A 27090-nucleotide genomic window follows, 5' to 3' on the forward strand; every position below is an offset into this window, starting at 1 on the left:
CTTGTCTGTTTCTGCTATTGTCTTTTTGGGAGGACACCCTCATATGTTCATTTTGCATGCGTGTAGCTTCAGAAGCATACCGCTCTCCATTCATAAGGTCCTATACACACTTCTGTATGTCTATATCCTACATATTCTAGGTACCTGTGAAACAGGATTGATGATTCCCAGAAAGCAATATCCATGCAAAAATAAGAGATGTGCGGCTGTGAGTAAGGCATTTCTTTACTGGCTGATGTGATGCCTCAGCAAGCATTTTTCATTGCAACGTGATGACTTTCCATGAGACAACACTAGTGAATCTCCCAGTACCCACAAAGGCATTTTGCTGAGCCTTACTGGCTGGGGTAACAATGGGTGGAGGTGGGAATGTGGCAAGGGTTCTGCAGGCTGATCCCCTGATGATGGAGAATGGACAGGCTGTGACTTTACCAAGTTGGTCCTTTTCTAGTGTCATTGAGGAGGACAACTTTTCTCCCACATCTGCTCGTGTGGGGACCTTATGTTAATATTCTTCTTTCCTTATACAGATAGGTAGCGCCCAGTGCCTACCAAGTTCTCAACGCTGAAGGAGAGAGGGGCGCCTTTGTCTGGCCTTGTCAATAACGAACTGACCCCCGCTGCCCCACCTCATGCCCACTCCTCTGAAGGGGCCTGTATTCGAGTGGTTTTAGCAGATCTGTTTGGGCAGCTTAGAAAGAATTGACTGTGGAAGCTTAGCAGTGGGAAAGTCATGGTTTTTCCTTGAAAGTTAGAGTGTTTATATTGCAAGCCACCTGTTTCTCTTTGCTATCCAAGACCAGTGTATTTTTCTTGTCAAATGGGTTATAAGCATAGTTTTTCTTTGGCTGAACATATTAGAATTCAGGATCCTTCTTGTACTTGTGCTATGCTTAATCACTCAGTCATGTCCGACTCTTTGTGACCCCATGGACTGTAGCCTACCAGGCTCCTCTGTCCATGGGAATTCTCCAGGCAAGAATACTGGAGTGGGTTGCCTTGCCCTCCTCCAGGGGATCTTCCCAACTCAGGGATCGAACTCAGGTCTCTCACATTGCGGGCAGATTCTTTACCATCTGAGCCACCAGGGAAGCCCTTTTGTATTTACTGCCTCACTATTTTAAAGTCTCATAACAGAGCACTGCTTTACTATATCTACAGAACACCCTAGCAAGTTTCTCCTAAAGCTGAGGAATATGACGATGGCTAAGCAATTTTTTTTTTTGCCACTCCGCGTGTCATATGGAATCTTAGTTCCCTGACCAGGGATTGAACCCGTGTCCCCTACATGATGACGATGGCTAAATGTTTTACAGAAATCTTATTAAAAGCTTCACTGCTCCCCACCCCCTTTCTGATAAGTCTATTGCTGTCAACTTTGAGCTAAGAGAATTCAACGGTATGCTGGTGAACTAATTACAGTTTATTATGATAAATATTCATTTGGCAGCATGCGTCAAGCTTCATAAAAGAATTGCCTGAGATTCATGGGATGGTTTGTGCATTTTTGCTGAGTAACATACTTGAGAGAACAAATCCTGACAGTGCCCATTAGGATTTTTTAGGGTCGTTTAAACCTTACCTGGTTGGTTTTAATCCCCTACTCAGTGTAAGGGCCAAAACGACACAAACAGGGGATGGCTGGCATCAAGAGGTACCCAGCAAGCTGCTCCATTTAGCATCCTCTAAATCCTCCTTTAATATGATTAACATCTGATATTCCTCTCTTTGTGAATCATATCCACTTCCAGCCAGGCCACCTCTCCTTTATCTGCAGTGTCTATTTTAAGACTGCTTCAGCGCAAAGAGTATGGGGCCCAGGGAGCAGTTTTGTCACTTCTCATGTGACTTCAGACAAGTTATTGGACTATTCTGGGCCTTATTCCTCCTTTGGTAAAAAACTAGACTCCTTCCGGAAATGCACTAAACGCGAGGCAGGAGCTGGCTTCTGCGCTGCCCCCTTCACTTACGCATATGTACTCACATATGCAGCCTCACTGCCACTTATGTCTTAATATCACAAAATAGTTTTTAATTTAGCCTCTCTTTAGTTTTTAATTTAGGAAGTTTGGGGCACTTTCCAAAAAGCTTCAGATGAGATAATCTTTCTCTTCTGTGGCTTGGTGCATGGAGGTCAGTGCTTAAGTGAGATGCTTAAAAAGCCACTGTCTTATCATTGTGGCTTTCCCGGTGTGGGCGGTTGCTGTGAGCAGAGGTAGACCCAGCACCTCAAGCTGATGCTTCAGCTGCTGTTGTCCTCACTGCTTAACTTTCCCATCTAAGTTTCTCCCCCAAAGATCAAATCAGATACATCTAGAGTCTGAAATGAGCAAGTGAAGAAGATGGTGAAGTAGAGAACTGGACACCTGGTTTCTCCTTACATTTTCAAACAGAGACGGGGCCTGGTAGAGAGACCAAAGTTATGTCTACATGAAGAGCCAGTCAATTCAAAGGAATACATTAAACCAACTGAGTATTAGCTGGCCAAGTAGTAAAACCTCTTTCTTGCTTGCAGTTTTAAATTTCTCAATCAGTTAATCAGTGGCTTGTAGCAGTGATGAAATAGCTGACATTTATTGACTGTTTATTCTGTTTATTGTGCGTGTGTGCACGCTAACTCGCTTCAGTCACATCCAACCGTGTGTCACCCTGTGGACTGTAGCCCGCCAGGCTCCTCTGTCCATGGGATTCTCCAGGCAAGAATACTGGAGTGGGTTGCCATGCCTTCCTCCAGGGGATCTTCCCGACCCAGGGATCGAACCCTCGCCTCCTGGGTCTCCATCATTGCACCGGATTCTTTACCTCTGAGCCTCCGGGGAAGCCCCCTGTTTCTCATGGGCACTCTTCTAAGTGTTCTACCAATGTTAACTAATTTAATGTGAGTACTAATAATGATATGGATATTAACACAAGGAAAACCTCAGCTTGCCTACAGCTTTGTACTGTTTTTAAAGGAGCTCTAAGTAAGTGGGAACAGAGGAGCCAAGGAAAGAGAGCAGGGGTAAGGCTGATGCTTCTGTCTCTCACTACCTCTTTCTCCTTCCTTCTTGCTCTCCTCCTACACTTGTCTTTTTTTCAGCTTTCTGCTCCATCTCTGCCTCTGTCATAAGCTTGCTGGTGGCGCCTCTGTCACCGCGAAGCCCCACCCCCCCTCCAGCCCCAGCCGCTGATGGCTCTGAAGGCTGGAGTGGCTGCTGACCCCTGGCCTATGGGAAAATTAAGCAGATGGGGAAGGTTTATCACTAGCGCAGAAGGAGTGGCTTGCATCTCCCTCCTCTTCTAGACCCTGCATTTCCTGGCCTGTGTGAGTCAGGACCTCCTAAGTGACAGGAGAGGCTGTTCTGCCTTTTGTATCAGTTTACACAATTGCCAAGATTCTTGGCACGGCCTTCAGACTTGGGGTGGTGAGAGCTTGAGAAGACCCAGGGGATGTGGAAGAAGACACAGTAGGGGGCGGGGAAGGGTGAACCACGCTTCCAGCTTGTGCTCAAGGGAAGAAAGTTGGCTATGGGACAGGAGTCGGGCACCTCCCTCCCAACGCGAGTCCGCAAAGGTGTGCGGAGAGGCATGTCCGTGACAGGCTGCTTTGCACTCCCGCTTCTCACGTTAAACGAGATTGGCAACAATAAATTTGTCTTTCCAGGTGTTGTGGTATATATTTCCATGCTTCATTCTCACTTCACTTTGAAGAGCTTCCAAAACTGGTTTTTATGGGGAGGGAAAGGAGGTTTGGGATTCCTTCCCAGTTTTTAAATCACACCAATACTTCTGACTTTAAAGGCATAGGAGTGCAGTTTCATTACTTCTGTTTCCCTCACAACTGTGGCGGGGAATGAAGGCAGTGCACCCTGTCAGTTTCCAAGGCGCGTTTACACGTTTCTGCAAAGAACTCAGCTAAGGCAACCAATCCGTGTAAGTCACGGAGGTTAAACGCACTGCTTAAGGAGACCCAGAAGACATCCACTCTGGATTGACTGTGGCAGGCTGGCCTCGGAGAAGGGCAGAACAACCCAGAGATGGGGGGTCTGGCAAGGCCTGGGTGTAGGTTGGGAAGAGAATGTGGTGGGCACCTTCATCCGGGCGGAACCTTCTGACTGCAGGGGCGTGCCCGTCCGATTGGATTGCTTTTCTTTTTCCCTCATGACTGTGGCTGGAAAGAAGGCAACGCTCACTGTCAGTTTCCAGGCCTCCCTGAGCGGCCTTCTCCCTCTCCAGCCCTGGAAGCTAGCTCTTCCCTGCCGTGGTCAGCCAGGCATCCCCGTGGGCTATCAGTGACTAGCCAATTAACTGCGGGCTGGGTGCAAACTCCGAAGAAGAGGGACTGACTACCCTTGCCCTCAATAAAGACCCAGGGCTTTGGATGGAAGGCTTAGGAGCAACTAGCAAAGAGACCTTGATTCATTGATTAGCAGGCTTGTAAATGTCATTTCCTAAGATACGCATAACTCACGCGGCGGACGCTCCATCCTGCAGCTTGTGGTTTGACTTTTTTTTTTCTAGGTGTCACATGATGAGCAGGAAGGGTCCTTCTGCAGGCCTCTCTCTGTTGTCTTCTCTCCTCAGAGAGAGAAAATGGAAAGGCAGGACTCCTCACATCCTTCCCCACCCCAAAACACACAGCCCCAAACACTTGACACTTAAACACACACACTGCATCTAGTGCCTCCACCAGGCCCACCCTCGTTCCCAACCCACTCCCGCTTGCCACACAGTGCGTGTTTAAGAAGATTTAATATATTTGGAAGTCTTTCATTCTCCCTGTCATCTCTTTAAAGAAAAATGGGGACAGGTGGATTTAGGAAGCGCTTCCCTCTGCTCCAAATAGATACTTAAATATGAGTGATTATTTGGAAAACTGGCACAGGAGGGAAACCCTTTTACTCCTCTTGCAGTCTTTTGGCCTCGAAGCTGAGGCGCCATTTAAATGATCGCACAACTCACTCTTGGTGGGTGGCGAGGAGAGAAAAGAAACCTTCACCGTTTCTTTCCCTGCCAGTCCCCCCACTGACAAGCCAAATTGATCTTTTAAGAGACTAAATGAATGTTCTCTAAATATCTGTACGCACACGGCTGTCTGGGAACACGCTCCTTGTACAGGATGATTGCCTGAAATTTGAAGGAGGGAGCAGTAAAAGACACCAGACTGGGTGGGGGTGAGGGGCAGCGGGGTGGGGGACTTGTGGACCCCAAGCTTCATTTCTGCGCCTCCATCCTTTTGGGATTCAAGGTGTTGATCAGTATAATGAAGCGGGCCCGTCGGTTTATCATCTATTTGGTCATGTCGTTGCATTTTTAGCGCCCTGTGTCTTTTTTGTCATCGGGTTACATTCAAGCACAGTAAGATCAACGTTCAAACCTCCTTACTCAACAGCTTTATTAGTTATAGCATTCCATGACCTTTCTCAACATTCTTAAAGAAAAAGATACAGTGTAATGTCGCTCTACTTTGCTTATTGTCCTTTGTTGGGGGGAACAAAGCATTTTCTACAGTGGCTATAGCACATAATTATACGGCTTTCAATGGCAGTGTCTTGGCACATATCGAAGTTCAGAGGAGCCTTTAGAAAAAAAAAAGATGTTTTGTGGCAGCCTAGGGAGGGTCTCATCTTTCCTTCAGAAAATAGTTCAAGGCTCTTCTGTCAAGCTTCCCTACTTAGAGCTTTTTCTCCTCCTGCTTCATAAAGTTTAAAGCGGATTCAGTGGAGTTCTATGATCTATTTCCTTTGAAAGATTGTTCCTCGGCACAGAGAGGCCCTTTGACTTCAAGAGTTCACAGATTCATGTCTTTAGGTATCATATGTCTGACCTTATCAGTTACTCCATTTAATGTCGGAGAAAAAGTCTCAACTCTTTGTGTTTGTCTGTTTTGCCTCTGTGAAATGATTTGGTGAAAAAGACCATCCTTTTTAACACACCACTGAGAGGCCGTTTCTGCTGCAACCTACCCTGTGGCTTTTCTCTCTTTAAAAAAAAAAAAAATTGTCCTTGTGTTTTGTGTATGGATGAGTTCACAGTGAGAATAGAATTATACAAGGGCAGGCGCACACACAAAAAAATCTTTTGCTTTCCTCCTCCACCTCCCTCCGCCCCCCCCACTACCCAGTGATCTATCTATTGGCTCTCTTGGTGGTTGTACCCCAACAGGCAAAGCCATTTAGCAAACACAGAGGGGGCAGCCGCGGTGCTGAGACGGCAGTGGGCTTTTCCCTTGCTTCGACCTACCCCTAAGGCCTTCATAATTAATTGTCCTTCAGAGATGAGGAAAGTTCAGAGACTGTGTGGCGTGATGGCCATTGTCTGACATTCAGTTCTCCTTGCCTCGCCTCTTTCTCTGCGCCCCACAAAGGGTTATCAATAGGAGAAAGGGAGCTGGTTCTCTGCTGAGTGCCGCTGCTGGTGGTTGGAGCTTTCAGGGGGTTAGTATCACTGTGTTCCGCCCATCCTGGATTAAATGTCTGTAGAGGTTCTAACCACCTTTTGAAAAGCAGCCTGTTTGTTTTGCCGAGGTTAAACATACTCATTTAGCGAACCCCAAGCTTGCTCAGAAGTTGGTGATCCCTTTTCACATGGCAGATAACATTTTCAATCAAATTTTCCTCACCCCACCCTAACCCTGCCCCCAGGATTTGACTGCACTGTAACTGTTTGGTTCTTTTTCAGCCATAGGGCAGAAAATGGAATGACCATTCACTCACTTCTCTTAACTGCTTCGGTGTACATTTGCCAGAATAAGTGTTTGGGCAAACACACTTTTTGATGAAGCGTCGGACTTTGGTTCTTGAAAATAGATTATCCCAGTTTTAAAATATTGTTTCACCTTCAGCGATTGCCTCAAGCCAATTATTTGGTAACATGACATAAAACAAATAAAAGCTGCTTCCCACTGCCCCTCCCCCCCCACCCCTGCCCTTTCAGCTGAGACGCCAGATAAAGACGCACTGTGGAGACAGCTATTTGAAAAGTAAAGGGAAAAGAGAGCCATGAGTGATTATTATACTACTGTTCCTGTGAAACAGAGGGAAGCCAAGAAAACAAATAGAATCCTTCTTCCTAGAAGCAGTTGAACCAGCACGTTAGAGAGGTTTAAGATCACGGGGCAGGAATGTTCATGGGGACCTTGAGGCGGAAGGAACCCGTATTGAAAGAGCATCTCCATGTCCCTCAGAGCTGTGTCTTCTGGAGAAAGGGACCTGCAGGATGCCCAGAAGCAATTCTGTCCCCACCGCTCTTTGAAGACGCTTTCACAACAGACCCTTTGCTATTTAGAGAGAACCTGGATCGGGAAGTTGACACAACTAATATAGTCATACCAAAAACGGGGGGGGGGGGGTTCATAAAAAATTAAAGTTATTCTTATGAATTTTTCAGTAGAAGCAATGAAAAGGGACAGTAGTGTGGTCTAGGTTCTTTGTGTTGCCAGCCCTTCTTCCGGCCTCTGGGCTATTGTTCTTTCAGCTCCTCAAACAGACTTTCACTTTCAAACTGACAAAAGTCACTTAAAAGCCAGACAGCTGTACTAACACACCCACCTTACGAAGCAGGAGCCAGGCCAGGTGACGAGGCCGGCTGAGCGACCTTGTTTGAAACAGGCAGGGGCAGCCCCTCCTGCCTTCATGTCGTCGTGGGGCTCTTTGAGGTGGACTCTCTATTGCTACTGTGTGGCCCTCGCTCCCAGGCTCCCCAAAACATGTCCTGCATTTTCTTTGCAGCGGGAACCCTTGACGATACCCATGCTCATGTATATCCCTCAGGCTTTGTGGCTAGGGTCATGGAGGTTGGAGCACAGAGTTTAGCAGAATCAGAGGGAGTCTGACTCAAAACTCTCTCCCTTCTGTGTCTTCCGTGTCTCGCTTTTTCCAAGCCTTTTCCAACCAGTCTAAATCTCTCCTAAGCTTTTCCGATTTCTGTGGCTTCATCAGGAGTAGCTAGGACTGGAAAGAAATAACCCAAAACACAGCCACCGGTGATGAGCGATGGGGACAAGCCTCACCTTAGGAAGTGAGACTCTGCTAGAGAGAGGTGGGCATGCGGTCATGCCCGCATCCCAGGCCTCAGGGCGCAGCCGCAGTGGGCCCCGGCGGGTCCTCCCCGTGTGTATATCACAGCCCCCCCCCCCCGTCACCTTGTGTACAGTCTGGTCTGTGACACTGATGGTGATTATGTCATTATTTTGCTCTGGGGGCCCTGGCACATCTGCAGAGCCCAAGCACATCTTCTTTGTTGCGTTGGCAATCGTCCTGCACCACAAATGCTTCATTAGCCCTGCTGGCGGCCTCCTTGCCAGACGCCAGTGCCCAAATCCAGGCTTCTTTTTGCTCCGTTCTTTTGTGTCGCTGATGATCGAGTATTCATCTTCCTGGTTCTTCCCCCCTTTTCCTCGACTTCTGAACTCCAGATGTCCCGGCATGCTTGCCCAGAGCCTTCAAAAGTGTACCACGCGAAACACGGTGGCTCTGCTCCCTTGGACCCGCCCCCACCCCTTCCCATCTTCCTGGTCTGCCCTTTCCCAGATGAATCCGTGTGACTCTGAATAGCTCCCGCGCCCCCCTACCCGCCCCAGGGTGAGGACTGATGTTTTCAAACTTACCCTTTGAAAGGTACCCAAGGATTGCTCCCAGCTTATGGTGGTCCTTAGGGTTAAAATGAAGCATTATTAGATATGGCTTCGAGATGGATACCTTTCTTCTCTAGCCCCATCTCTCCCCACCCCTTCCCTCTCCTTGGCTCTTTTATTCCCTTCTGTGCATTGCCACATTTTACCAATTTTTCAGTAAGCAGTCGAAAGTGTGAGTACAGAAAATATTCTTCATGCCTCGCCGAGCATGTTATCGTCATCCAGAAGGTTCCTTTTCTCTGAATGGAATCTTCAGCTCCACTCTACCCACTCCCCAAATCCCCTCCCCCCACCTCTATCTGCTCCCAAGCCCCTAACAATGACCTATTATTAGATATTGAAAGTGATGAACACTTGGTTGTTTTGGAAAGGAACTAAAACATCTCTCTCAAGTTTTCCTCCATGTCCTGGACGGAGCCACAGCTTTTGTCAAGGTGTGCTGATTTCTACATTAACTGCAGTAAATTTTAGAGCTTAATATCTTGGGCTGTGATGGGTAATACGTAATCAGTATGTTTAATTTCCCCTTAAATGTGAATGAATTGATCTGTGTTAGCATGTTATGCACTCCAGTACTCTTGTCTGGAAAATCCCATGGACAGAGGAGCCTGGTAGGCTATAGTCCGTGGGGTCGCTAAGAGTTGGACATGACTGAGCGACTTCACTTTCACTTTTCCCTTTCATGCACTGGAGAAGGAAATGGCAACCCACTCCAGTATTCTTGCCTGGAGAATCCTGGGGACGGCGGAGCCTGGTGGGCTGCCGTCTATGGGGTCGCACAGAGTCGGACACGACTGAAGCGACTTAGCAGCAGCACCAGCAGCATGTTATGAGGAGCTTCTCCAGTAGAGAGTTTAACCAATTTTATCCCAGCACCACTGCAACGTAAGAGATTTCCAATGTCTCTATGTTTGAGTAAAAAGTAGATTTTAATTTTAAGGTATACTGAAAGGAAAAATAAGTTCATAAATTTATTTAAAATCCTAGGACAAAGACCCTGGTAAGGATTGAAAAGAAAACCCCCTTCGAGGAATGAGTTTCCGTTTTGTAGTAGGTTTCTGAGCTTTTCTAGTCATTGAGCCCTGGTCTGAATATTAGGAACAAAGCTAGGTCACAAAGGGAGGAGAGAGGTGGGCAGATCATTAGGCCACCAGCCCTGGGCAGGGAGCATGTCAGGAGAGGTGGGTACCTGTCATTGACTGCATCATTTTCAAAAGATTCAGGGTGTCCCCAGAACATCCTTAACCTCCCATTATTAGATCATTATGGTTTTATCACCCTTGGGTTTATTTAAACCTTTTATAAAATCTAACTTCATTCTCAGAGTACACCACTCCTCAAGATAATAATTCTCTAAATGTATTACCTGCTGTGAAAATTGTATCTTCTTTTTATGGCTGTTAAAGTGATTTCCCTGGAACTCCAAAGGGGTAGCCCTGGTTAGAATATCCTGGGATTTAGGAACAGGACTGGGGCCATATTCTCCATTTCCTTTCTGATTTTATAGACTTTGATCATTACTCCCTCTTAATCTTCATCTCTCCAGATTAAGGAGCTCTAATCCTTTTTAAAAGTCTGATCTCATACAGTATGTGGGCTGCCCCCATCATTTCTATAATGCTCTTCTGGCAGGACCGTGTTTTCCAGAGGTACAGTTACAATTTCAGGGCAATAGGGAGAGTTGGAGGGGACAGCCACGTCATGGCTTTATCCCTCACGTCCACCTCCAATGGGACTTTTTTGACTGTCCCAAAAGTTCATCCTCAGAAGTTGGATTTCTTGAGTAGCATCTTGGTAACACTTTCTGGTTAAAAAGACCCTGTGAGACCTTTTTATGAGACTCTTGGCAAGTATTCCAGCAAATCTGATTGTGTCTACGGAACATATCCAGCACATAAAAAATGCACAGATCCATCTGCTGTGCTGATGTTGTCAGTGTTTTTATAGGTAAAGTACTGGAGTGTTTGACATCATGAAGACACGGCCTTAGCCTTGAGCATGAGTGTCTAAAAATGACAACTAAGGCAAGAAAGCTCTGGTCTCTATATTATTCTCAAGCAGGAAACAAAAAGTTCCCTTGCAAGAAGGTGTAATCTTATTTATAAAAACATCACCTTGAGATCTTAAAAGGGAATTCCTTTGGGGAAGTCTTTTCAATGTCAGTGAAAGTGAAAGTGTTAAGTCACTCAGTCCTGTCTCTTTGGGATCCCATGGACTGTAGTCCACCAGCCTTCTCTGTCTATGGGATTTCCCAGGGAAGAATACTGGAGTGTGTTGCCATTCCCTCCTCCAGGGGATCTTCCTGACCCAGGGATCAAATCTGGGTCTCCTGCATTGTAGGTGGGTCCTTTACTATCTGAGCCACCAGGGAAGCCCTTGATGTCAGAGGTCCTGGACTCACAATCGTGGAACTAATAGCCTAGATTCTGGAACCAGTCCCTGGGATCAAACCCCAGCACTGACTCTTTTTAGCAGTGAAACTTTGGCAAGTGTCTTACCCTCTCTGTGCCTGCCTCAGTGTCCTCATCCATAAAATAGGGGAAATGATAGTGCCTACCTCACAGAGTTGGTGTGAGAATCAGATGAATGTCCACGAATATATTAGCAGAAAGTAAGCACTGTATAAGCATTTGCATTCATTCATTAGTAAGCCAAAGAAAAGTTACCTTGCGCCACTATCAGTAACCCAACAGCTGTATCGTTTCCTGCCGACCCTAAACAGGAAAACAAACAAAACAGAAGAGCAAACAGGGAATTCTCCTTAGAATTAGGACAGAGAGTCAGCACAAAATTGGTTTTGAAAGGAGAAAGCGATTCCTTCTGCCCCAAGGTTGGCTATAAAGGTGACAGCAGCCTGCAGGAGCTCTGGGCATCTGGAGTCATGGGTTCCAGGTGAGAAGGGCAGTAATGAGATGAGAGGGTAAGGTGGAAGGAGCCCCCCATTGGGGGGTCTGCCCCTGGCAGCACCTGCCTCATTGGGCTCCACTTTGTTCACCTGTAAAGTGATAAGAATAAAGACAGAGGTTTGTTCTAGCTCTGAAATTCTGCAGCTAGAATAGAAGACATTCTGTTTTCTCTACATAAGTCTTGTGCATGATGCAAAGCTTTAAGCAGTGACTATGGAGCCCCTGGGAATACAGATGGTGTCCACATGGAGCCACTTCCATCCTTGGGGCCCTGCTGCAGATTCATTATCTCAGTAAAACTCTCCAGGGTGCCCAGCTTAGTATTCTCCCAAGGTCCTCTTTGCGGATCTTTCAACAGTGTCCTCGGAGACATGGCAACTCCCTTGCTGGGATTAGAGAGATGAAATTTTCAAATTCATAGACAATTTATTGTCATTATATGTGCTGCTCACTTTGTTGTGTTGGCTAGGGCAGCCAAACAGTGAGGACATTCATCCATGAAGCCCTCATGCCTGTGGGATTTTTAGGAGATGATATGGACCTGAACAAACGAACAGAGAACCTGTATACCTGTCCCCGCACACATTCCATCGAGGCCACAGTTCAACCCAAACAGCCAGCCTGTGTAATATGTGTTAATTTTTGTAGCATATACAACATGTCTCCTCTTTCAGGACAGAGTTAATTGTTTTAGATGCCGTAACTACCTGCACTCTGAGGCTGGGTTGGTAGTTTTTGCAAAAGCAACATCACCCTTTCCTTTAAGCGTGTCCCAGATGATCATAAAATCGATCATAAAAGTCTTTTCCACTGGGATTCTGTATGTCTGAGTTTGTGGTTGTGAGTGAAGTGAAAGTTGCTCAGTCGTGTCCGACTCTTTGTGACCCCATGGACTATACAGTCCATGGAATTCTCCAGGCCAGACTACTGGAGTGGGGAGCCTTTCCCTTCTCCAGGGGATCTTCCCAACCCAGGGATCGAATCCAGGTCTCCCGCATTGCAAGCAGATTCTTTACCAACTGAGCCACAAGGGAAGCCAGAGTTTGTGGTTGGGAGTATCAACTCCTCACACCAGTCTTTTGGATTTGTTTTTTCTATCTTTCTCACGGTAATTATACTCAGTCTCTCTTTTTTTTTAAGACTACCTTAACAGTCAAAAATAAAATCTGGTCCTAAAAATGAATTAAGTAAAAAGTAATATATCCACTGAGAACAGATGTGTGGGAGTTTGAGTAGGGGTGTAGGCAGAGGCATGATCAGAAGCAGAAGTAGGCTATGGTTTCAAGGCCACTGCATTTCCTTCAATATAGCATATTTTTCAAAGATTTATGTGTGTGTTTTTTTTTTTGGCTGCACTATTTGGCTTACTGGATCTTAGTTCCCCAGCCAAGGATTGAACCCGCACCCTTGGCAGTGAAAATGCGGAGTCCTAACCACTGGACCACCAGGGAATTCCCAGAGATGTATCAACTTAAGTGACCTGAAGATGTACAAAAGAATCTGTCTGTAGAGTCCCGAGCTTGCCTTTCAGCAAGGCCAGTCCTAGGTCCCTCAACAGCATCCTAAGTCTTCCCACCACAAACATTACCTCAAGACTCGTGAGGTTTTGGTAGTTTACCAGAGGACTTCCAAAAGTCTCCCAGTGTCCTTCTGGAATTGATTTTTCTGTCTTTCCAAGCTGTTTACCTTTCTTGAAAAAACAATGTCAAAGCCCTTCACGAACTCTTAGCTGGCTTAGTTTTGTGAATACAAAGGATTATCGTGGAGGAGAAGCCCATAGAATTCCCTAGAATTTTCCTGACTTTTGTGCCTTTCACCCCAGTCCTTGTCCCAAACAACCTAGATGTTACTGGGGACACATCAGCAATTGTCAGTGGAGAGGCAGAGGCTCCCGGAACCTGGTGTTCTCCAAAGCTCTGTTCACGTAGCTTCTGCATCTGCCCATGCCTTCTCTCCTGCTCAGTCTGCACCGTGCTGATCTTTGTCCTGCCTCAACCCCACTTCCTAGCCATTTCTCCTCGGGCTTCTCACTGTTATTACTCCATCCCCACGAATAAAGGGCACACAGACTGGTTTTCATGTTCGCCTGGGCACAGCTTAATTATGGAGGTAAATCTCTGCAGAAAACAATCACGTAATGCATTCTCCAACGAAACAGGAGTAACTGCGGATTATCTGTGCCCCAGCTTCCCTTCGTGTAATATTGAAGAGCTGATGCCATGTTTTTTTTGAATAATCTCCCATCCAAGAAGGGCACCAGGCTTGGCCCTAATCATTCCACCGCCTCACCCAGTAAAGGTAGCAAAAGGTTAAACTTCAGGCGCTATCAGCCTGTCTCGAACTCCGACACGGTTGGCACAAAATTCATGGGGTGACTTGAAGTTAGTGAAGGCTGCAGAGTGGCTATATATAGTGCTTATTTTTCCATCGAAGTTGATTCATTACCTGCATCACGAAGGGGAGATGGAGTCCCTCCGTTTAGTGCATTTGAATATTTGCTGGCAGAGAAGTGCCTAATGAAAACTCCCTGTCAAAGCAGGGCGAGACGGAGGGCCACCTGGTCCTTGGCATCTCTGTGTGGTCCATGAACTATCCCCGTAGACACGCGCAGCCTTACCCACATCTGAGGAGTGGTGTGACAACGCAGGTTGAGTCTTGGTAAGTCGATCCCAGCTACCCTCGCAGGAACAACTAGTGTGCTGACCCAGCGAGGGACATGGGACGAGAGGAGAATGAAAGAGCTTTAGGCCTTCAGAAAAGTGGCTAACTCTTAAGTTTGGCTGAGAGCAGGGGTTGGCACACTCTGGCTTGTAGGCCCGATCTGGCATTGAGTCTGTTTTTTTATGACCCTTGCTAAGAATGGTTTTTATATTCGTAAAGGGTTGTGAAAAAGAAGGAGAATATGCAACAGAGACCAAACCTAGCCCACAAAGCCTATGTATTTACTGTCCGACCCTTTACAGAAGAAGTTTGCCGACCCCCATCTGAGGCTTTTTCTGTCTTCGGTAGAACATGAACTCTCTGAGATCCTTTCTCCTTCTGAAGTTCCAGAACTATGATTCTTTGATGCAATAGTCTCGGTCCAAATCTTACCTGAACAACCTACCAGATGAGTAATTCCAGCAGAGAGCTCGCCCTTGTATTTAAGATGGGAGAGTATTTTCATAGTTTCTCAGGGATGGAGGGATGGGAGAAAATACTAGATTTTAGTTTCTGATGTTTTTTTCCCTCTGATTTTGTTTTTGTTTTATTTTGATTAATGCTTATTTAAACTTGGAATCACTCTTTGAGACATGTGTAGAGTTTGGGAGAGAAGAAAAATTAAACTCATTATAGCAAGTAACATGACAATTATTATATTCCTTAATACATACAACGCCAAGACCTCCAAGCATGAGCAAATACACAGGCCACTTTAGGCACATTTGGTGAACCAGATTTCAGGCCTACAAAATAATTTTGATAGCCTCATAGAGTTTATTATAAAGGCATGTGTCCTTCTGTTCCTAGCAAGCTAGTACTTCCTTTTCTGGGGCTGTGGGAGAGATGGTTTTATTTATCTTGATAGGCAAAGTAGCCAGTGGAATGTTTACATAGCTTAAAGTGTATACACAAATTATTAACAGGTAGCATGGAAGTGAAGACAGTCTTTTCTATTACTGTGAAAGTCACAATTACTCAAAATGCTCGATTCCAGCACATTTTATCAATTATCAGCATCTGAAAGGTGTAGGAATTTGCTTCTCTGAATATTCCAAACACAATTCTGCATATTTTCCAAATACCCACTCTTTCTAGGCAAGAATACTGGAGTGGGTTGCCATTCCCTTCTCCAGGGGATCTTCCCGACCCAGGGATCGAACCCGGGTCTCCCGCACTGCAGGCAGATTCTTTACCATCTGAGCCACCAGGGAAGCCCCTTAAAAGGTAAACGATTCAAATTCAGATGAGGAAACAAAGAAACCCCTCAGGGCAGCCTTGGCACTTCCTTTGGGCTGCTGAGGGAAGTCCATGTGAGGGGTAATGGCCAGGTCCTCACCGCCCGCACCGGAGACCAGAGTCCCCTGCCCGACATCCTTTCCCGTGGCATTCCACTGTCCAGGCAAGGTAAACCCTTAACCTCCCACCTGGCAGCTTCCGTGTGACTGTTATGTCCTTTTTTATTACATTCCCGCCAATGGACCATTTCAACCATATCCTATCCGGGCACCACTCTGTCAGCATTTATATGGACTGGTCGGGCATCGCGGGTTGGCTGGCAGGTTCACCTGGAAGTATATTCCCACAAGCTCAGTGCAGGTCCCTGCCAAGGAGACAGACGAGAGACAGGCTTTCCTTTTGCGCCTTTTCCTGATTTTCCCTGCAGCTCTTGCAGGCTGGCTGGGAGGACCCTTGAGGCTGCTGCGTGGATCTTTCTGGCTCAGGGTCTTTTCCCAGGCCTCTCCCAGGGGTTGGCCCCCGCAGCCCCTCCCTCGCACGCTAACTTGACATTGGGTGGTACTCACAGAAGAAACAGCTTCCAACAGCTCAAACCTCTGATTCCATACCCACTAGAGATTTTGGCTTTTGGCTTTTGGCAAGAAGGTCTGTTGCCCATCAGGTCAGCATGAATAAAGATTTCTTTCTTCCTTTCTTTTTTTTTTTAAAGACAAGAATCAACGGACGCTGCCCCCAGAGCTCTTTTTCTCGAGACAGTTTAACCCCTTCTCCCAAGTACTTGTATTTTCTATTCTGAACGCGTGTGTGATATTTTGTTTTTCTCTTTTCCTGTGAGACAACCGAAAAAATCTACCGCATGTAAAATTTGAAAGCCAGATCAATTCTGAACCATCTTATCATTTTTAAAGTCTGTTTATCCAGCTTTGTAGGAGAAATGAGCAGACTGTTTGAAGGCCACATACTTTTCAAACCTTGGTTGCAACACGTTTGCCCCGTTTTGAAACTGTCTTTATCAGGCCGAGAAAACGAAAATCTATTTGACAAAGTGGCACTCTGGCCAGTTTATCTTGCAATATGGCTTTAGCTCACTGAGTCTATTGATTTCCTTAAATTAATGTTTACAGAATGCTACTGAATTTTGCTCAAGAGAACATTGTTCTTTTGAAGGTTTATAAAAAAAAATGATCCAGACTGTTACTGCCATGTGTTCCTTTGCTTAGACTGAGGAAACATGGGGTGGGGGGAGGTGTATGATGGAGGGTTTTTTTGGTTGTTTTGTTTTAAGGACAGCCTGGAACTCAAGCCACTTCCTATAATCATTTAGTCTTCACATATTTAAGCAGCAAAACACGTAAGTAGGAGGGAGGTGAGCCCACTCATATGCCTAAAACTTCGTGGGCATGACACTAACCTAATCCTATGAAAGAAAGTGGAAGTGTTAGTTGCTCAGTTGTGTCCAACTCTTTGAGACCCTATGGACTGTAACCCTCCAGACTCCTCTGTCCATGGAATTCTCCAGGCAAGAATACTGGAGTGGGTTGCCGTTCCCTTCTCCAGGGGATCTGCCCGATTCAAGGACTGAACCTAGCTCTCTTGCATTGCAGGCAGATTTTTTACCGTCTGAGCCACTTCGTGGGCATCACACTGACCTAATCCTGTAAGGTCCCTGAAGGCTAAATCCACCTGGAGCATCAGAGTCAAGGAGACTTTAGTCTAAAGCTCAGCTGTGGCTACAGAGTCTTCCTCGACCTCATTTGGTGTAGTGTGGGCAAGCAGTTCTGTAGCCAGTGCTCCCTGAGTAATCCCAGTCCTTCCCAACAGAGATGCAAGCAGCCTGTGAAAATGGCCATGTCGCCATTTGGTGGAAGCACTTTTTTTTTAGTAAATTTATTTATTTTGAATTGAAGGATAATTGCTTCACAGTCTTGTGTTGGCCTCTGCCGTAGATGAATATGAGTGGGCCGTTGGTATATCTGTGTCCCCTCTCTCTTGAACCTCCCTCCGACCTCTCACCCCATCCCACCCCTCTAGGTTGTGATGGAGCACTAGCGTGAGCTCACTAAGTCATACAGCAAATCCACACAGGCTATCTGTTTTACATATTGCAGTGTATGTGCTACCATGTCACTCTCTCCAGGAACTCTTCTAACACCTTGCTCTTTGATTGGGGTGCTCAGTCCCTCAAACACAAAACCTAGCCTCTAGATGTGATGTGAAAACCAGCTTTCCCAGGGAAGTGTATTTGGCTATCCAGCCCCTGACAAGATTCGCATCAGAATCATGAAGTGATGGAAATAAAACTTAAGAAACACAAAGCAACTTTTCTCAATGTGTTGACTCAGTCGATAAAATCTCCCACGTGAACCTCCTCAGAGCATCTCTCAGAACACTGCTTTGCCCACATGTACTAATTGCACTGAACCGGCTCCCAGAAACTGGGCTTGTCCTTAAGGTTCAAACCACCACCTTACATTTGGAAACTGCTTTACACTTTCCAAAGCACATTCATGCTTGTTTTCCCACTGGATCCATCTCCCTAATGAGAGGGCTTTAGGACACAATCCCATGATTCCCTCTGGGTAGCATCCTTTCTGCCCTTCTGAAGGGCCAGCTAGTTCCTGGCTAGTACACACAAAATAGACGTGTGCGTGACTGAAGGGGGAGACCCCTAGTCACAATATCTTGTCACCATCTTTCATAGCTCTGAGATTCCCCTCTTCTGCCTCAGGCAGGAAAATTCAGTGAGAGTGAGACGGTGGAGAGGAACAGCAATAACGTATCTGTTCTTGCCTTTTCATCAGATAATCTCAGTAAGGAGTTAGTAAAGCATCAGAGTTCATCCATTTGAGTCCACTCTGTCTACAGTCTAAGTCTCCAGCTTGTGCCACTGCCGTCAGGAACTATGTCTCTCCTTGATCAATATTTACTTAACAAACAGCAGGGATGGGAGAGTTTGTTTAGAGGAATCACGTGCACGCCAGGGTGAACAAATGCTCAGGAAAGTACCTCAACTTTGTCTCCTTTCCTAGGATCTTGGGGTGTGTGTGCGTGTGTGTACACGTGCACGCACACATGAGCATGCACATACAGCCCCATACAAATGCCCTTTATAATTTCTCCAAAGACACGAGTCGTCCAGAAAAAGGCCTCGCTGTGTATGATTGGTACATTATTTATCCCATAAGAGAACTCGCAATATCAATTCAGTTTCACAAAACTCCAGCCCAAAGTTTGCTTTTCCTTTTGTGCTCCTATACGGGTTAAACATGTTGGAAAGGCTCTTAGGATGAATTAGAGGCACGAGCATCTTCCTTTGACCCTTTTCAGATGAATGGAAGGGAAGAAAATGCAGATGGAAACAATAAAAGCAGTTTGATAGGGCAACTCTAACTATATATTTCTGATGGCATGACATTTCTTTTTTAAAGAAATCCCAAGGAAAGAAGGAGCTCTTGAGATTTTCAAAGCCACTTAGCCAGTTTTCGGAATCAGATGTGTTTAAGTCTAATAATAAAATACGAACACCCTGGTGTTGAAGTTGAGAGAGCTCTACTCTTTCAACTTCACTCAAACAATTGCTTGGAGGCTCAAGTCAGGGCCCTCAATGCAGCTGACTCGGAGGCACCTGGGTCTAGTTTGAGGGGTTTTGCTTCTGTGTGTGGGGAGAGGCTGAGGGGGAAACTGTGGGAGTTATTTATTTATTTGATTTTGTGAATCGGAGTTGTAAAAGCCATCTGAAATATTCATGCAGAATTGTCTGAGAAGCCCGTTTCTGTTTTATTTACTGCACAGTAGACCAGCCACAGCGGATTAGTTCTACAATACCCGTAACAAAAGCCCAACAGCTGATGCATGTGATGTTAGGAGGTGACAAAACAGTTAAAGTATGCTGCTGGCTACAGGCGAGCCGTCAGCAGACGCAGACAAAAGGGTTTGTGACAAGAATAACTCTCTCTCCAAGGCGAGCAGTGAAGAGTATCCAAAATACCAGTACCCTTTTCTCCTTGACATTGTCTTCTTACAGTCAGCACTTTATTGCCCTTTTATAGTATTTTTTAAATGGAGGAGGAAGAAGAAAGTAAACCCACACACAGAACTAATTCACCAAAATAGTAAACCAAGATTTTACTTTCCCAGCAGTTAGCCACTTCTGCCCATACGTAGATTTCCTTTTCCATTTCTCCACTGAAGTTTGAAGAAAAAAAAAAATAGTTTCAAGGATGAACTGAAAAGATGATCCATCTTGATAAGATTGTCATCTCTTGATTAATGAGCTTGAGAAGCCATGTGAGCCTTTGGTTACAGGGGAGAGGAGCTAGGGAGCGAGGTCTACGCCTGGTTTATTTTCTGTCCATTTCGGCAAACGTCATTCCACTGATGAAATGAGGCCAGTGGACCAGGTTTTAAAGGGGATGGAGGATTGTAAGAGAGCCACAGGGAGCTGTGCAAGGGGCAAGGTTTAGATCCCCAGAAAGATGCCGATGGATGAGCCTGTGGCTGTTTCAGAGGTGTGAAAAATCAGCTACCCTGTCTCCAGAAAATAGGAGAGGCTGTCTTCTTTTTAACCTTTGTAATTCCCCTTCTATTCTCTCTGACATTCATTCAGCTGCCAAGAGCGTTTGGCAAGGTTTGGGCCAGCGAGCACACTTCCAGTGACCGCTAACCTTGGTATGTCCTGACACTTATGATGAGTGTCTGCAGGACACAGAAGGCAGGCAGCCTGCTATGTCAGGCTTTTATTATGTACTGCAGAGGCTAGGGACAGTCAGTTTAATAAAACAAATCATCCTTGAAGGTAAAGCAACTGGGAAGAGGAGGAGGAAGACGGGGGTGGGGGGCGGGATGCATCTTTGCCACTCATTCTGATAAAAAAAAGAACAGCAAAATAAGCACCCACCCATTGCACCGTGTGTGTGTGTGTGTGTGTATGTGTGTGTGTGTGTGTGAGTGAGAGTGTGTGACAACCCAGGCACCCCTGCGCAGACTTGAAAACATCCTCCCATTTCTCCCATTTCATCTAAGCCCACAAGGCCCTCGTTTGCTCTGAGGAGACTCAAGAACAAACAATGGTGATGAAATAGGTAGATGCTGAGAGTCAGCCCCCTTGAAATGTATGAGTTTGGTCAAGTACCTCCTCACAATTATATTCTCCTCCAGATATCAAGGCAAGGAGAGGCAAGACCATTTGGGGTGAGGTTCCTATATTGGGATGCCTTTTATCAAAGCAAAGTTTCCACTCGCCTCTCCTGAAGAACACTCAGCACCACAGCTCCCACAATAGCCTCAGAGCCCCGGCCAGAGACTTTGGAAGCCTTTTGTTTTTCCCCTTGGCATGTCCAAAGGCATGGCCTTCCCTCCCCCTCCCAGCGGCCGGCCGGCATTGTCTTGCATTCCAGGGACTTGATTGACTGTTGCCACCTGATGCTGAAGAGATACTCTAGGGTTCATTCTGCAGATTGTTGGGTTCTATTAAAAGAAACCTAGATAAGGGATTACTTGTCACTAAGGGATTTTCTGCAGATGTTTATTAGTGATTGGAAATCCATTAGGTGTGAAGAGGTACTGAAAAAACACGGACAAGACCAGTCTCATAACCCTGAGTTCTTAAGACGCTCCCTCAGAACATCAGAAAGAACTCCCCCCACTCCCTTACTCTGTTAAATGGATTTGGGGAGACTTTTCTGGCAGAGAGGTAAGGGTCTCTCTTTCACGGGCAATATTTCTACCTGTGGATGGAATTCCTTGGCACTCTCTCAGATCAGTTGCTACCCATCAATTTACCTCTGTGGAGCCACCAAAAAAAAGATTAATTGTTCTAGCAGTAGAGGATCTCATTATAACTTTCTTTTATCGAGCCCAATCCGTTGCATGAGTATTGCCTCAAATTAAGCACAAAATTAGCAAACCATTTCATTTATTCTCAAAGAATTCATCCCTTCCCAAACATAAACCAATAACCGGAGTCTCCTCTTGGGAATCTTTTGTGTCATTCCCACTTATTTTGAAGTTACTAGCTCTTCTGTGGTTTTTCTAAACCACAAATCCACAGCTTGTCACAGGTTTTGATGCCTCATATAAGTAGGAATTACTGAAAATGCATTTAAAAGGAGCCAGCAGGGTTTAATGGCAATACACCTGGATCGGTTATTTCACATGGGTCTCTTCATCTCATAATTTCTTCATCCCATAGAATCTCATACTTTCTTCATCTATAAAATGAGCTCTGAGATCTATTTCAAGTCTTTAAATTCTATCTTCTATCATTATTTTAAAATTCCTTTTTGTAAGTATTTAGGGGGAAAGTAAGGTGTGATTCTAGAGCAATGTGGAGCAAAGCAGAAGGCAGGGTCTCGTTTTTAGCTGTTTATCAAAGACGATGCAACAAAACCCTGTGTGGCATTGTGAGGGAAACACAGAATAGAAGCCAGGGGAGTGCTCAAAAGACATCTAATGATAAATTCGCTACAACTAGATATAAGTAGGTGAAAAGCTAAATAACATCAAGACACAAATGCAGAAGTTGTTAAAGGACAGCCCAAGAGTATCGCCAAAAGAAATGAATGTTTGATACAGGATGCATGCGTGTGTGCCAAGTCGCTTCAGTCACGTCGGACTCTTTGCAACCCTGTGGACGGTAGCCCACCAGGCTCCTCTGTCCATGGGATTCTCCAGGCGAGAATACTGGAGTGGTTTCCATGCCCTCCTCCAGGGGGTCTTCCCGACCCAGGGATCAAACCTGCATCTCTTACTCTCTTACTTCTCCTGCCTTGGCACAGGTGGGTTCTTTACCACTAGCGCCACCTGGGAAGTCCTTAAAAAAGGATAAAACCCACTAAAAAATCAGTAACCGGCATGGCCGATGATAAGAAATAACAGGGTGGGACTTCCCTGGCGGTTCAGTGGTTAAGAATCATCTACCTTCCAATGCAAGGGCGTGGGTTTGATCCCTGCTCAGGGAACTGACATCCCACATGCCATGTGGCGTGGCCAAGAAATTAAAATTAATAATTTTTTAAACATTAAAAAAAAGAAAATAACAGAGTGGAGGCTGCACACACCCCCCAAAGAAATGACTTTGATCTGTTCTCAGGCAAACCCCTACAACTGAACTTCTTCCCTTCTTCGAGGCTGATGCTTTTCTAGATGCATCCCCCTCTTCTGACGGTCTTAGACATCATCACTGCTCCCTTGACCCTAGTTTCCAGATCTCCTGGGGGGTCCTGGGAGTGGGCAGGCTTCATCTGACACCCCTGCCATACCTCTGTCCCCACAGCTCTCTGCCAGGCCAGGCTGCATCCTCCAGTGTTCAAGGACCATAGTTCCTCATCGTGGGTCTGTTGCCAACAGCCAGGGAAACCACACTTCTTGAAATGTTTCTTTTAATAAATGCCTCCGATTAGGTTTCTGTAGCATTTGGCTAACAGCTCCCCAAACCCCGTAGTTAGAGTGGGTAGTTGCACTGTGTAACTGGTCTCTAGCCATAATCCCTCTCTCAATAACGCCCATTTGACAAAATTTGAAGGATCATCTTTGGGGAAGACGGGAGAGTACTCAGAAGCGCTGCTTAATGACTTTTTATTTGGTAGAAGGTGCGTGGGAGGGTTGATTGCCCCTCCATGCCTTCCCCATCCCACAAATACATGTGTATGTGCAGAAGACTAGGGAGAAGGTCATCAGAGTTCAGTTTAATTCTCATCAGGGAATGGCTTTTGGAGTATACGGGTTTGCACATTTATGGAGGGCAAGGTGCTACGTGCATGCTCAGTCATATCTGATTCTTTGTGACCCCATGAACTGTAGCCTGCCAGGCTCTTCTGTCCATGGGATTCTCCAGGCCAGAATACTGGAGTGGGTTGCCAACACTACATTGGGTTGCCATTTCCTCCTCCAGGGGATCTTCCCGACCCAGAGATCAAACCAGCATCTCTTGCACTGGAGGCAGATTCTTCACTGCTTGAACCATTAGGAAAGCCCTGGGGAGCCAGGTGGTGTTTCCATTATTTCCCAGGCAGTGGTTGGAACTGTGTCCTCAGAAACTAGCCTATATATATGAGAAGCTTCTCAACATTTTCACTTTTTCTAGAGTCCAGTTGGCCCCAGATTGGGGCTCTTTTTCTTCTGGGACATCATTAGGTTTTTTTCAAAGGACAAGTGACTTGCCGTAGGAAGCACTGGACTTCTTTGTCCAACTCCAAATGTCTCAGACAGGTTTGTCTGGTATCATTTTCATTTTCTTTAACAGTTACTATCATTATAAAAAGGTCCACTGCACAAAGCGAGAAAAGGTGGGGAGAATGGGATCAAATATGTTCAAAATGACAACCCCTCTCTGTTACTTTGGTGAGCAGCAGGTCTGAGCCAAGATAAAAATCTTTCACCTCTTGTCTCTGTGTAGACGGATCTGTCTACACGTGCAGGTGCAGTGCTTTTACTTCCTCAAATGTCTGCACTTACTATAAAAGTGAAACATTATTTGTGTGTAAGTTCCCCCACTAAAGGAAAACTACAAAGTGTCAGTGTGTACTTGGAAAATTATGAGTATCTGGAATGATTCTGTGAATCCATTGTTTCATTGTGGGTGTGATAGGTCCTGCTTTACCACATAACTTACAAAGATTACTAAATAAGTACATCAGTAGCTATTCCTTTCCCTAGACAAGAAGTCAGACTATGAAACAACTACTAATAAACAATTCATAAGCACATGCACAGAACACACACACACATATATTCATTGCTGTGGTAGGAAAGAATTAACAAATTAGATTTTCTGAAAAGTATATTTGGAGAATGTTTATCTTGAACTACAGTGACTTTGAACAATTCCCTTATTCTCTCTGAGCCTCCATTTTCTCACTGTAAAATGGGGTTAATAATCACAGAGATGTTGGGGGAACTGAATGATACAGTTTACATTCAGTATATAACACAGTACCTGACACATAATAAGCAGTCCAAAAATGTGAAGTATTATTACTGTCAACTGCATAAATCACTCTCTTATGGAGAAATTCTCATCTCAAGGTAAAGTATTTTCTGATGTAGGATTTTAGGATTTGGTACACATTTTGTATTTTGGGCTTCCCTGATGGCTCAGATGGTAGAATCTTCCTTCACTGCAGGAGACCTAGGTTCAATCCCTGGGTCAGGCAGATCCCTTGCAGAAGGGAATGGTAACCTACTCCAGTATTCTTGGCTGGAGAATTCCATGGATAGAGGAGCCTGGTAGGCTACAGTCTATGGAGTCACAGAGTCAGACATGACTGAGCAACTAACACTTTCGTATTTGGGGACTCAGTATTAATATCATCATCTTACTCTTTTTTTGTACATAGCGTACAGGCATACCTCAGAGATATTGCAGGTTCCATTCCAGACTACCAAATGTTGCAATACAGAGAGTCACATGATTTTTTTTTTTAATTTTCCAGTGTGCGTAAAAGTTATATTTATACCATATTATAGCCTATTAAGTGTGCAACAGCATTATGTCTAAAAAAAATACATACCTTAATTAAACATACTTAATTGCTAACAATGCTAGCCATCATCTGAGCCTTGAGTGGCAGTCTTTTTGCAATAGTAACATCAAAAATCACTGATCACAGATAATGAGAGCAAAAAGTTTGAAATATTTCGAGAGTTACCAAAGTGTGACACAGAGACATGAAGTGAGCAAGTATCATTGGAAAAATGGCGCCGGTAGGCTTGCTTCACACAGCGTTGCCACAAACCTGCAATTCATAAAAGACGCACTACCTATGAACTATAATAAAGCAAAACAAAGTGCAGTGAAAGGAGGTATGCCTGTATTTATAGTGCGGATTATTTTAGTATACAATTTAGCAACAGAGTCAACATTCCTCTAATACAAGGAGGACACTAAGGTTTTCATTTTCTTCATTTATAGCGTGGGTTCAGTTTATATAAAAGGCCAATTATTGGTCTACTTTTGAGAAGACATTTTGTTTTCCTAATGGAAATATGATTCAAATTCTGAAAGATTAGGTGGAGACTTGATTCTGGAATACACCTCTTTAATCAAGTAAGGAGTCCCAACAGTATGTCTCCATTTTTCTACTCAAATATTCATAATGGAATCCAAGTTTTTCAATAGGTCTGCATGTATCCTTTGCACAAGTCTTTTTCTAAAACTCTACAAAGCTGTCAACCCCACATTACAATGCTACTATATATAACAACTTTACATAAGAGAATAGGGGTCGGCCATTTTTAGAAAATGCAGGTGCCGTGTAAGCCCCTATCTGAAAGAAAGACCTTAGCTCAATTTCCTTTGAAGAACTGGAGACTTGAAACTGAAAACTTTATTAATGCCATTGTCTCCTTGTATCAGCAGGTTCCAGAGAGATTCCTGGAAGTTGCGCAGATCACATTACGGGAGTTTTTCAATGCCATTATCGCAGGCAAAGATGTTGATCCTTCCTGGAAGAAGGCCATATACAAGGTCATCTGCAAGCTGGATAGTGAAGTCCCTGAGATTTTCAAATCCCCAAACTGCCTACAAGAGCTGCTTCATGAGTAGAAATTTCAACAACTCTTTTCGAATGTATGAATAGTAGCAGTCCCCTTTGGATGTCCAAGTTAACTGTGTCTAGATTTTGATTTCATATATGTGTGTATGGGAGGCATGGATATGTTATGAAATCAGCTGGTAATTCCTCCTCCGTCATCTTTCTCTCATTTCTTCTGTTTTCAATTGCAACAGGGATGGTTCTTTTCCTGCCGCCTTTAGTTTACTTTTGCCCAAGGCCCTTAACATTTGGAGACTTAAAATAGGCTTAATTATCAGGGAAAAAAGAATGTTGACGTGTGTAAAGTCTATATTAGCAAGGACGGGCATTTGTTTAAAATGCGTCTGCTGGATTCATGGTTTGTTGCAAATGGCGGTTGGTGGAGGGAGACCCGTGACATAGCACAACTCCGCAGTCAGTGATGTGTCTCTTGTGTTTACTGCTGAGAAGGTCAGAAAACTCAATGAAACCATTTGATAAACTTAAATATTTTGCTTGGTTTGAACTCAGTAAGTAGCTTTTTATCACACGTTTAAAAATAATGCCGGTGGCAGATCAACAGCTCACTTTTCAAAAGTACCCCAAAAGGACACATTTTAAAAAGGAAACGTAATCACTAACTGTCAAGCCTTTCCTCAGAGAAATAGCAAACACCCCAAACTAGTTTCTTTCGGAGGCAAAGCAATTTTGTACAAAACTGACTTTTCAAGGTGTGACTGGAAATTCTTGTGGTTTCTAGTCCCCTCTCTAAATTTTGCAATAGGTTCTTCTTGGTAGTAAGTGAGTACCTATCGTTCTTCATACAGGAAAACCCCTATAATGTGTTATTATTTTCTGTTTATCTTGCTTAAGATATAAAAAGGCACATAAGTTTCAAATTTATTCTTTGCTCAACTTTGTTTATATGCTTTAGAAGAATTATCATGTCTGTTTAATATTTAACAAATTTTTTTTTTTTCAAAAAACACTATTTTCTGAATTCCTTTCTATGGTAAGGAATAAAGGACATCCTAACTTGACCATAAAATTCCTGCCTATACTAGAAGTTTGTTGACAGCTGCTAGCTGACTGGATCTTCCCCTCCTGAGAGGAGTACATT

The 27090-nt window shown here is 44.8% G+C and overlaps 1 protein-coding gene across 14 annotated transcripts in view; it reads left to right on the forward strand.

The window, feature by feature from the left end:
• The window catches only part of PROX1 (prospero homeobox 1), a 55344-nt gene extending 29203 nt beyond the window's left edge, over positions 1-26141 (forward strand). For 7 of the 14 annotated variants that reach the window (XM_081495196.1, XM_081495198.1, XM_081495195.1 and 4 more), the window contains one exon: positions 25817-26141. In XM_081495196.1, coding sequence (XP_081351322.1) covers positions 25817-26002 — 186 coding nt within the window. In that variant the 3' untranslated portion in view covers positions 26003-26141. Of the gene's footprint in view, positions 1-25813 lie in introns of all 14 variants that reach the window. The other 7 variants (XM_081495192.1, XM_081495190.1, XM_081495188.1 and 4 more) reach the window with 1 other exon arrangement.
• The last annotated feature ends 949 nt before the right edge of the window (positions 26142-27090 follow it).

This window comes from Giraffa tippelskirchi, chromosome 5 (assembly GCF_054371585.1).
Source record: "Giraffa tippelskirchi isolate mGirTip1 chromosome 5, T2T-mGirTip1v1.2.pri, whole genome shotgun sequence".
NCBI classification, from domain to species: domain Eukaryota; kingdom Metazoa; phylum Chordata; class Mammalia; order Artiodactyla; family Giraffidae; genus Giraffa; species Giraffa tippelskirchi.